Source organism: Amphiprion ocellaris, chromosome 16 (genome assembly GCF_022539595.1).
Source record: "Amphiprion ocellaris isolate individual 3 ecotype Okinawa chromosome 16, ASM2253959v1, whole genome shotgun sequence".
Lineage (NCBI taxonomy): Eukaryota > Metazoa > Chordata > Actinopteri > Pomacentridae > Amphiprion > Amphiprion ocellaris.
Genome location: NC_072781.1, coordinates 20953322 through 20965375, shown reverse-complemented (window position 1 = coordinate 20965375; position 12054 = coordinate 20953322). Strand labels below are relative to the sequence as shown.

The 12054-nt window shown below is 48.7% G+C and overlaps 1 protein-coding gene across 2 annotated transcripts in view; it reads right to left on the bottom strand.

Annotated features, from left to right (window-relative positions):
• The window catches only part of piezo1 (piezo-type mechanosensitive ion channel component 1), a 98471-nt gene extending 87397 nt beyond the window's left edge, over window positions 1–11074 (bottom strand). Inside the window, exon 1 of one of the 2 annotated variants that reach the window (XM_035944723.2) lies at window positions 10552–11074. In XM_035944723.2, coding sequence (XP_035800616.2) covers window positions 10552–10615 — 64 coding nt within the window. In that variant the 5' untranslated portion in view covers window positions 10616–11074. The remainder of the gene's footprint in view (window positions 1–10551) is intronic. The other variant, XM_023262809.3, reaches the window with a different exon arrangement.
• Between the last annotated feature and the right edge of the window lie 980 nt (window positions 11075–12054).

Sequence of the window (12054 nt, the reverse complement as noted above, 5' to 3'; positions counted from 1 at the left end):
GAGGCTGGCGGCGAAGGAGGCGGAACCCCTCGGGAGGCCGGGCTGGGGACCGACGAAGGCGGGACCCCTCTGGAGGCCGGCGGCGAAGGAGGTGGAACCCCTCGGGAGGCCGGGCTGGGGACCGACGAAGGCGGGACCCCTCTGGAGGCCGGTGGCGAAGGAGGCGGAACCCCTCGGGAGGCCGGCGACGGCGAAGGAAGCGGAACCCCTCGGGAGGCCGGCGGCGGCGAAGGAGGCGGAACCCCTCGGGAGGCCGGCGGCGGCGAAGGAGGCGGAACCCCTCGGGAGGCCGGCGGCAAAGGAGGCGTAACCCCTCGGGAGGCCGGCGGCGAAGGAGGCGGAACCCCTCGGGAGGCCGGGCTGGGGACCGACGAAGGCGGGACCCCTCTGGAGGCCGGCGGCGAAGGAGGAGGAACCCCTCGGGAGGCCGGCGGCGGCGAAGGAGGCGGAACCCCTCGGGGGGCCGGCGGCGAAGGAGGCGGAACCCCTCAGGAGGCCGGCGGCAAAGGAGGCGTAACCCCTCGGGAGGCCGGCGGCAAAGGAGGCGTAACCCCTCGGGAGGCCGGCGGCGAAGGAGGCGGAACCCCTCGGGAGGCCGGGCTGGGGACCGACGAAGGCGGGACCCCTCTGGAGGCCGGCGGCGAAGGAGGAGGAACCCCTCGGGAGGCCGGCGGCGGCGAAGGAGGCGGTACCCCTCTGGAGGCCGGCGGCGGCGAAGGAGGCGGAACCCCTCTGGAGGCCGGGCCGGAGGCCGGCCTGGGAACCGGATCAGGTGAAGGCGGGGCCCCTCTGGAGGCCCAGGAGCAGGGGTTTTGTCCGCTGACACAGTCTCTGGGCCGGGGAGGCTGACCGCTGACCCGGGCTCAATAGTCTCTCGGCCAGGGGGCTGGTCAGCTGACCCGGGCGCTACAGTCTCTCGGCCTGGGGGCTGGTCAGCTGACCCCGGCTCTACAGTCTCTCGGCCAGGGGGCTGGTCAGCTGACCCGGGCTCTACAGTCTCTCGGCCAGGGGGCTGGTCAGCTGACCCGGGCTCTACAGTCTCTCGGCCAGGGGGCTGGTCAGCTGACCCCAGCTGGTTCGAGGCGGAGGCGGCGTCGACAGCGTCGACCCCCTCGGTGACGGGTGAGGCGGCGTCGACAGCGTCGACCCCCTCGGTGACGGGTGAGGCGGCGTCGACAGCGTCGACCCCCTCGGTGACGGGTGAGGCGGCGTCGACAGCGTCGACCCCCTCGGTGACGGGTGAGGCGGCGTCGACAGCGTCGACCCCCTCGGTGACGGGTGAGGCGGCGTCGACAGCGTCGACCCCCTCGGTGACGGGTGAGGCGGCGTCGTCGATCCCCTCAGGAACGGGTGAGGCGGCGTCGTCGACCCCCTCGGAGACGGGTGAGGCGGCGTCGTCGACCCCCTCGGAGATGGGTGAGGCGGTGTCGTCGACCCCCTCAGGAACAGGTGAGGCGGCGTCGTCGACCCCCTCGGAGATGGGTGAGGCGGCGTGGTCGACCCCCTCGAAGACGGGTGAGGCGTCTTCGTCGACCCCCTCAGGAACGGGCGAGGCAGCATCGTCGACCCCCTCGGAGACTGGTGAGGTGGCGTCGTCGACCCCCTCGGGAACAGTCAGGAGACGGGGCGTGGCATTGGAACCTCGGTGGCTGCTGCGGAGTGGCGAGGTCTGGGCGCTGGGGAGCGGCGAGGCCTCTGCAGCGCTCGGCAGCGGGACCTCTGCGGTGCTCGGCGGCGGCGGCAGGACCTCTGCGGCGCTCGGCGGCAGCAGGACCTCTGCAGCGCTCGGCGGCGGCGGCAGGACCTCTGCGGCGCTCGGCGGCGGCAGGACCTCTGCGGCGCTCGGCGGCGGCGGCAGGACCTCTGCGGCGCTCGGCGGCGGCGGCGGCAGGACCTCTGCGGCGCTCGGCGGCGGCGGCAGGACCTCTGCGGCGCTCGGCGGCGGCGGTAGCAGGACCTCGGCGGCGCTCGGCGGCGGCGGTAGCAGGACCTCGGCGGCGCTCGGCGGCGGCGGCAGCAGGACCTCGGCGGCGCGCGGCGGCGCGCGGCGGCGCGCGGCGGCGCGCGGCGGCGCGCGGCGGCGCGCGGCGGCGCGCGGCGGCGGCGGCGGCAGGACCTCGGCGGCGCTCGGCGGCGGCAGGACCTCGGCGGCGCTCGGCGGCGGGGGCAGGAGGTCTGGGGCCTCCGGGAACCTCTCTTCCTTCTAGAAGACCTTCTGGAGGGTGGCTCGTCAGGGTACTGGGGTCCGGGTTCCGGTGGGGAACTTATCTGGCTGGGGTGGAAATTATCTAGTCCAAGTGCTCTATCGAGCAGGAAAGAGCACAGGTCCTTAGAGGAGATGGAGATGGGAGGTGACTGGGGACTCCGGTGTCGGGAACCCCGATTTCGACCAGGGCTGGTCTTAAAAACGAGACGGGTCCCATCGAAAGGAGACTTGCATCGTCCAGGGGGCTAGGGGAATCAGGATATGCGGGGTAATCGGGTAACGGGGTATGTTCATCATTACTGCTCGACTGGAGACTCAGAGCTCCAATCCTGACACTTCGTGGGGCGGATTTGGCGTTAGAGTGGAAACTAGTGGGCTGGGGGCAATCGGGGTACGCGGCTGAGGCAGGAAGGGTAACAAACCGCAAGGGAGAGTTCAAAAACTTCAGGATGTGGGCTGGTAGGTGGCCCATTAACCAGGGCATCTGGGAGGCTGCCCTGCGACCTCGAGACACAGTCATGTCTCGGTGATCCCGATCCCGAGCCTTCTTCCACTCGCACCATAATTCAAAAAGGTGGGTGTAATATTGAAAGTTCTCCTCACAGGAGAAAAAAATGTCCAGAGGATTTTTTGAAGGGGCAGAGCCAGCCTTTGAGCCTCCTGGGTTCATTTCCGGCTGGCTCCAACCTTTCCATTTTCCTGCTGAGCTCATGATTGGTGGGAGCGTACTGTCACGTTTGTTCAATGTGAGCTCAGGCGCAGGAAATGGACAGTCAGTAATAAGGTGTAACTCTGCTTTATTAAGCAATGTCCTCAGGGACAACAACAGAAATCAAGATAAACAATAAACTGAAAGTAGAGCACACTAGGCTCTGAATCCTCCAGCGGCACCTAAGGGCCGGGCGGAACTGTAAAGAGAACAAAACTGTATCTCCTACTCGCAGGCGAGAAAAGTCCATCTCAAGAATATTAACTAAAACACGAGGCTCTCCTTCTAATGACAGCGAGAGGTAATTACAACTAAAATCTTTTCACACACAGTGTTTCTTAAACGAGCTAAAACTAAGGCAAGACAGCTAACTCACGAAGTACACGGGGAATACTCGAACTGGCTCACAGCTGAGGCAGCCAGGGTTAGGAGCAGCACAGGTGAGTGTCTCCTCAGCTCGGAGAGTCCAGGGTCCAGGGTCCAGTGCTTACAGCACACACGGCAGGAACGGGTGGGTCCAGCAGCAATACGACGTTCCTTCTTTTTCCATCTTTCGTTTTCCATTTTACGCTCCCACAATGAGAGCTGGGTTGTGTCCGGTTTCATAGTGAGCTGGAGGAGGCTGATCCGTTTCACCCACTGAGCTGCTGATTGTGGCTGATGGGGAACACCTGTTCCCTCCTCTCCGCTGCTGGGCTGCCCTAACCGGCAGGAGGAAGGAGAGGGGAGGGCACTAACTCGGCCTGGCAGCAGCCAGCCTGACAGATGATAGATAGATAGATAGATAGATAGATAGATAGATAGATAGATAGATAGATAAGTCGCTCACAAAAATAAATTTGAGTATTACATGATTATTATTGCGGGTTGCACAGTGGCTCGGTAGTTAGCACTGCCATCTCACAGATAGACGACACCTGGTTCATGTCCCGGCCTGGGCCTGCGATCTTTCTGCATTGAGTTTGCATGTTCATGCTCATGTTCTATGCATGTGTGAGTTTCCTCCGGGTACTCTGGCTTCCTCCCACAGTCCAAAAACATGCTTGTGTGAGTGTGAGAGCACTTGTTGATCTCTATGTGTAGCCCTGTGGTAGACTAGTGACCTGTCCAGGGTGTCCCTGCCTTCACCTGGGATAGAGTCCAACACCCCCACGACCTTAATGAGGAATAAGTGGTGTATAGATAATGAATAGAAGGATGATTATTATTGTATATTGGTATATTCAGACAAAATGTTAAAAACTTGCTTCAGTGCTAAAGCACATTAGTCAGCTAATGATATGTCCAAACATCTGAAGTGGGAACATCTTTTCAAGTTTGCCCATTGTGTAGAGTTGGCATCAATGCATTATAAATGTCAGAGCCATCCTCTTTGATAGCTTTAAACAATCCTGTCTGCTCTTTTCCAATATTGTGGGGACTCTCAGCTGTGAAACTATGTAGCCAGTGTGTCAGTAGTGGTTTGAAACCTATTCTTTACCAAAGGAGGTTTGTGCTTGCTACAGAGATTTGCTGCTTCAATGCATTAAATAACTACCAAGAAACCCTCTCACTTTGAATGTTCACCTTTTCCCTTGTAGAGCATAACTAACTTACATAATTTTTATTTTGGCTTGCGTGTGTTTAAACGGCATCTACAATTGCCTTTGTGGTCAAATATTCCAGGAGTTAATGATCTAATAAGGACAAGCCAGTAAGAGTGCTGGAGGAGATGCTGTTCTGGTGCCAAGTTCTCCAAACATGCCGCATCTTGGCTCGAAAATGCAACAGCATGTCTTTTAAATTAAAACAAAGAAACTGCACTTAGGAAAATCTGACATATCTGCAAAATCTAGAAAAGGATGGAGAGTTTAACATTTTTAGAAAGCTGCTGCCCATTATCCTGATGGTTTCAAGATAAAAGGCCAAATACTGATGACCAGATCGCAGCATTCATCTGCCCTCCTCCCTCTGGCATACTCTCAGATGCCGCACAGCTCACACATACTCTATGTATTTCTCACTAAGCCGTGAAGTCTTGTTAAACTGCTCTGGCACTGCCATAGTGCACAATGGATCTGACTCACTGGCTCACTGACTTAGTAGCACTCATACACAATGCCCCTTTCTCAAACATGGTCATTTTTGTGTTCAGTTTGTGTACTGATATGAGAGATACATATCCACTCTAAGTCTGGAAGAAACACAGGGTACATGACGGAAGCAGTGCTATTTTTGTGTTTTTGTTCACAATTATTTTACTGAGAACAAAATGTGGAAAATCAACTGAAGCAGCAACTACACTTTATTTGCTAACAAGAATTGGAGATGTTCCTACACCAGCTTTTCCTGAAGCTTGAATACATTTTATTTGGGTTGATCTACAAGCCTTATGAAGATGTTCTAAAACGTCCATGACTAAGAAACAGGATTTGATGCAGAATGGCCATCTGGGACTTGATATCTGATGTATCTTTTTCATTGAATGTCAGCACTAATACCAATCCAATGTATGATGCCATTTAGATCTATTCAATACCACTCTAATATACACCGATCAAGCATATCATCATGACCACCTGATTAATATTGTGTTGGTCCTCCTTTTGCTGCCAAAACAGTCCTGATCTGTCAAGACATGGACTCCACTAGACCTCTGAAGGTGTGCTGTGGTATCTGGCAAGATGTTCACAGCAGATCCTGTAAGTTTTGGAAGCTGCAAAGTGGGACCTCCATGGATCAGACTTGTTTGTCTAGCATGTCCCACAGATGCTCGATTGGATTGAGACCTGGCTAAGTCATCACATCAAACTCAGTGTTGTGCTCTTCAAACCATTCCTGAACTATTTTTGCTTTGTGGCATGGTGCATTATTCTGCTGAAAGAGGCTACAGCCATCAGGGAATACCGTTTCCATGAAAGGGTGCACATGGTCTGCAACAAGCTTAGGTAGGTTGTACGTGTCAATGTAACATCCACATGGATGGCAGGACCCAAGGTTTCCCAGCAGAACATTGTCCAAACCAACACACTGCCTCCACCGGCTTGTCTTCTTCCTATAGTGCATCCTGGTGCTATGTGTTACCCAGGTAAGTGACGCACACGCACTCGGTCACCCACGTGATGTAAAAGAAAACGTGATTCATCAGACCAGGCCACCTTCTTCGGTTGCTCCGTGGTCCAGTTCTGATGCTCATGTGTCCACTGTTGGTATTTTTGGTGGTGCACAGGGATCAGCATGGTCGCCCTGACTGGTCCTGCAGCTATGCAGCCCCATACGCAACAAACTGCAATGCACTGTGTATTCTGACACCTTCCTATCAGTACCAGCATTAACTTCTTCAGCAATTTGAGCAGCAGCAGCTCATCTGTTGGATCGAACCACATGGGCCACATGCATCAATGAGCCTTGGTCACCCATGACCCTGTCACCGGTTCACCACTGTTCCATCCTTGGACCACTTTTGATAGCTACTGACCACTGCAGACTGGGAACACCCCACCAGAGCTGCAGTTTTGGAGATGCTCTGACCCAGTTGTCTAGCCAACACAATTTGGCCCTCATCAAACTCGCTCAAATCCTTATGCTTGCCTATTTTTCCTGCTTTTAATACTTTCACTTTGAGGACAAAATGCTTTCTTACTGCTTTTTCAAAGAAGTATTTCCAAGAGACCCTGTAAACGTTACATGCTGAATACATAGTTACTGAAATGTCTTTTAAACAAGGATTTCAACCTAAACAGCTTCAGTTTTAGCAGATCACTAGATGTCTCCTCTATTCAGCTGCTCCATTCATCAATCTCAACTTTGAAATAAAGCTGTAATTACAATTGACAGGTTTCTTTTTTAACCTATTATATTTTTCCTCTAATTTGCCTGTAAATCTATCGAGGCAACTAACACAAGTGGTCACACCACTAGACAGCAAACAAATCACCAATTTAACCATTCTGGGCTTTTGTCAACCTAGGAAACAAAGCCTTTGCTCTTAAGCCCAAGTCACCCAAAGTCTCCAAAGTTCACGGTGCTAACCTCCCATATAGCAGACATTTAAGTGAGATGTATGATGTATTCATTGTTCATATTTTAAATCACCACATTGAAGATGTCATGCCATTGTAAAAGTCCAGTTCACAGTTATCTGGTTATAAGCAAGTTTGGAAACATAACCACTGAAGCTGCATCTGTGTATGGGTAACATGTACTTTTTGCAAATGTATGATGAGTGGTATGGAAATTTAATGGACTGATAGGTGTGCTCAATGCTTGCAAAAGCCATAACTGAGTTTATGACATCTAATTCAAATGTAACAGTCATGTATATGAACAGCCAATGCAGTTTCGAGATGACAGTGTCACAAGCATTAGTTTAAAAAGAATACACTAATCCACACTGAATTTCAAATAAGTGATAAGAGCAGTACAAGTCACAGAGCACTGCACTAAGGGACGACTTTATTTCATTTTATTGGACTGCTTTAACAGCTGCTGTGTGTGTGTGTGTGTGTGTGTGTGTGTGTGTGTGTGTGTGTGTGTGTGTGTGTGTGTGTGTGTGTGTGTGTGTGTGTGTTTTGCGTGCATGTGTGTGTCTGTGTGTTACATTGTGGGGACCTGCTTCCCTAAAATCATTCAACTGTTAAATGGGTGGGGTGTCAAATTCCTGGGTTAAGATCAAGGTAGGTGAGGATTAAGCAAGCAGTTGTGTGGCTTAAGGAGGAAATGATTTTAAGTTAATATAATGTCTTCTTAAGTAATGGAAACGTGTGCCTGTGGCAACATGTTGGCATCTTTCACTTCCTTTGACTCAACATAATAATGTAAAGTGCTGAAAGAACCAAACATTCAAGTAGTTACATGTGACATCCTGTCAGCGGACTCCTTCCTTCTTTGATTTCTCTGTCTCGCTCTCTCTCTCGCTATCATCCACATAAAAACATAAAATATGGAATTGTTCATAACAAAAACCTCACTAATATGCTCCCTACAGTACAGCCCTTTATAAACATTCTATGCGTAATATTGCTGCTTCATTAATCTCTTAAAGTGACATCAATCTGTCATTGAGAAACAGGTCACTTTGACATTAACATATTCCTTTTGACTTCATTCAAACATACCTACCACAAAGATGTACAGAACCACAGCATGCTTGCGATACTTGTCATTCACATGAGAGTGAACAGTACATCAAATGTTGCATGATTGATAATCACACAATAATAAACAAAAGACTAAATCTAAACTAATAGCAAGCTTATCAAACTATGAAAACAACTATTAGCCTCATCATTCTTTGTACCTATGATGATGTCTGCTATGCAACTAATTAATTAACTGCAGCTTGTAAACTGTTGACAGTGTGTTAAGAAAAGCATACAGTCTGAGTTGCCATTACATCCTGACCCAGAATGATCCTTTCTTCACATCGTGGATAGTTTATATTTAGAGGTAATTAAGTAGTTTGGACTTGCGCCGTGTTGAAAGGGATATGGAAAGAGCTCTGTTACAGATTTGATTTTTAAAAAAAGTGACCAGGGTGCTCAAACAAACATAAAGCCAACAAAATATTAAGTCATTAGATTAATGGAAAGGAGTGCAAGTTAGTGTTGATAGGGTGAGTGATCTGTACATGCATGTGTGCCTGACTACCTGTGATTTAGTACTGACCACTGTATTGGTGGGTTAGTCAGCTGTCTGTGGATTTAACACAGGACTTACTTTTACTTACTTTTGTAAGCTGTAAGCCTGTCTACTGGCGAGCCAGATCAGTGGTGATTATAGAACAATCATCTGCACTTGAATAATATATATGGTATCATTATTAGAGATGACATTCATGAACGAGTCAGTCGTTTCAATGTCTCTTTTAAGTGAACGATGAGAACCAGTTCGCAGTTACGAGCTGTTCGTATGTGCAAATTGGCCACGCTTTTTTCACGTGTCACCTGTGTGCCCCATGAGTCTGAGTTGTCTATGCTGCCTTCCCATGAATGACTAATGACATCTCCAAGTCTGAGTTGTGCACAGCATGCCTCCACATCAGGTAGTGTAAGATGCCACCCACCAATAGAGTACATATTGGTGGGATGTGTAAGTTTGAATTATTCTGATGCATATCGTATCTTATAGCTGCTACCAGTGACTGTTTCCTTGATAAAAACGAGTTACCCCGGGTTGACTCATAAAAAAATAAATGAATATAACAACAAGCCAGTCTTCTGAATGACTCTTAAAAAGGTCCTCAAGATCCGGCTCCCTTCAAAGAGCCATAAATCCCATCTCTAATCATTACTTAGTGCTCACACTGTGACAATTTCAATCTTAACCATACTTAACCATAGTAAAGATTCACTTACATTTTACACAAGGGTTAGGGATAGCATCCAGGGATGTCAAAATTTGGACATCTTGTCACACTTCATCACAGAAAGTGAGTGTACAAGAACTTAAAGTTTATATCTGGCAGGCAAACTGCGGGAAGGACATAAAACAGGCGCTACTTATCATTTCTAATTGGAATTTCATATAGTCTGGCACAAGCTCCCAGTAGAATCTAGTTAAGGCTTTTTTACATTTACCAATCAGGCTACCTTAAGGTTCTGAAAAGTCTATACTAATAGACTTTACCAGACATTCAACGCTTTAACTTATAACTGTGGTACTACAGCCTGCATTCTACAAAATCTATACTTTCCAAACCGCCATTAAAACCCATGGAAAGCTTCACAGACACAACACCAAGTCAGTTCTTGACCTGATGGATGGATCAAATCTCAGCATGCCTGCACCTTTAAGTATGCTGTAAATGTATGTATGAATCACTCAAAGATGAGGAGCTCCCACTTCAAATGGAAAAGGCAGATCTTGAGAGGAGCACGATGGATCCTGTTATTACCTTGACTAAAATTATGATCTTCAAGTGGGAAACTATTTAAGCATCAGGTTGAGAAATGCACAGACAACTGAAGGGCATAGAAAACCACTGACAGGATGACAGCTCGGTGTTACCAGCATTATCAGCAAACCACAAGAGACCAACGAGAAGATCCTGCAGTGGCCACATGGTAACATAAGTGGTGAAGGGAAATGTGTTAATATTCGCAGGCACAAAGTTGTCTGACATTACTCATACGTTCAGAATGTCTCAGCCTGTCAGCTCATGCGCACAGTTGGTAGAAAAGAACCAAACTAACCAGACTTACTGAAGTCATTCCTCATCCAGCATGTTAAACAACAACAACAACAAAAATATAACATAAAGCTGTTAAAAGCAGTGATCGCTGCTTTGGAGACATTTTTACACAGCTGCAGCAGTTTACATTATCGGATTTCACCACCACGGGAAGAGAAACCGACACCAACTGTTCCAAAAGGACTGAGATTTTTATGTGAGCTTAACCTGTGACTTTCTTCAGATCCTATGTCCTACTTGTGCGGAATCAGAAGTATCGTTTGCAGTCACATTAATTACCAGACACCAGAAATAGAGGAGGACTGCGGGAGTTTTACGGTCCTGTGTCTCACTGCTCCAGCAGTTACCACCCAGTGTGTTACGAGTTTCACTGTCCGCCTCAGTGGAGAGGAAACGAGTACAGTTGTGAAACTTTATGAAACTTTTTCAACAGTTCTTTTTGTTTAACAATAATGAGCGAGTTACCCGTTAGTAGCGTGGAGGGCAGCAGACAGCAGTAGAACAGCCAGACCACCACCTGAAGATCCATGTCAGCGCTGATCAATACTTCCCCCGATAATCAACGACGATCTATCGAGAACTACCACAGATTGGTGTTCGCTGTGTTAATAAACTGCTCCATCAGAGTTCACTGATGACACGTGACAATGGAATAAACAGGCCATTAATCCAAAATGTGCTCATGATCTCCCATGAAAAAACACACACACACACACACACACACACACACACACACACACAGCAAAAAAAAAAAAAAAAAAAAAAAACTTAAGTGGATGTCCAAGTTGAGAGAAAAGCTTCCAGTTGCTCTCCTGTATTGATCTTGTGTGTGTTTCCAGCTGAAAGGTCAGTGTCAAGCAGCAGATCAACGCGTTTGAGGGCAGCTACCGAGGCAGGAGGCTCTGGTAGCATTTGTTCCTTCGGAGGGGCCCAGTCTGAAGCTGCTCTGTTGTAGGTGGAAAATGTGATTCACAGCAAGTGAGTCTTAGGGGCGTTCATAGAGGAGCTATTCTCCACTGAGCTGCTAGTCGCCTCCCTGCAGCTAATATGGGACTAACTTTCACCTCAGTCAACACTGTGTGACTCTACAGTAATGCTCTACACTGTGTGTTTCATTACAAAGTTGTTTTGGTAATTGTAAGTGTTTTATTGTCTTGTTTTTTGCTTTTATGATACTGTACTGTCTCAAATAAGTCAGATCAATCAAATAAAGTAAAAAGAAATGCATAGAAAAATAATTCCACATGTTTTGACTGGCAAGTGTTTAACATGTGTTCAGGCTGGTATTTGTGACATGACCAGAACAATTAATCAGATACACATCCAGGTCTTTTTAGAAGCCACAAGCCTGTACCACCTGATCCAGAACACATGTGAGTCAACAGCCCCCTCTGCTGCACAACAACCATCCATCTACACAACACTTAATCTTCATTAAGTTTACTACTAACTTAATTACCATTACTAATGGAGCCTATCCCAGCTGACTTAGGGGGTCACCTGTCTATAACAGCGGTACACTATAGAGACACTCACATTCACACAGACACTCACATTCACACCTATGGACAATTTTAGAATTATTAGTTAACCTCAGCATATTTTTGGACAGCCCAAACAGCAACCAGCTCCAAAGAAAGCCCCAGTGTAAAAGGATTTTACTGTGACAGAACAAGATATGATCAAAATAGAGAAAATCCAAATGTAAAAATACTCACTGAAGCGAAGCTATTTCTGTTTTATTATAGAAGTAGGCTTGTCTCCTTGTGGGTAATAAAGATATATGTCTACTAAGCCAGATGACTGATTGTTGTGATTGTAAAGTTTAGCATATATGGATGTTTCATATTCTTATTTTATCAGTTAGTTACTCAATAAAATCTAATATGAACTCTAAAAACGGCTGCACAGTGGCTCGGTGATTAGCACTGTCGCCTTGCAGCTAGGTTTGCATCGCACCTTGACCCA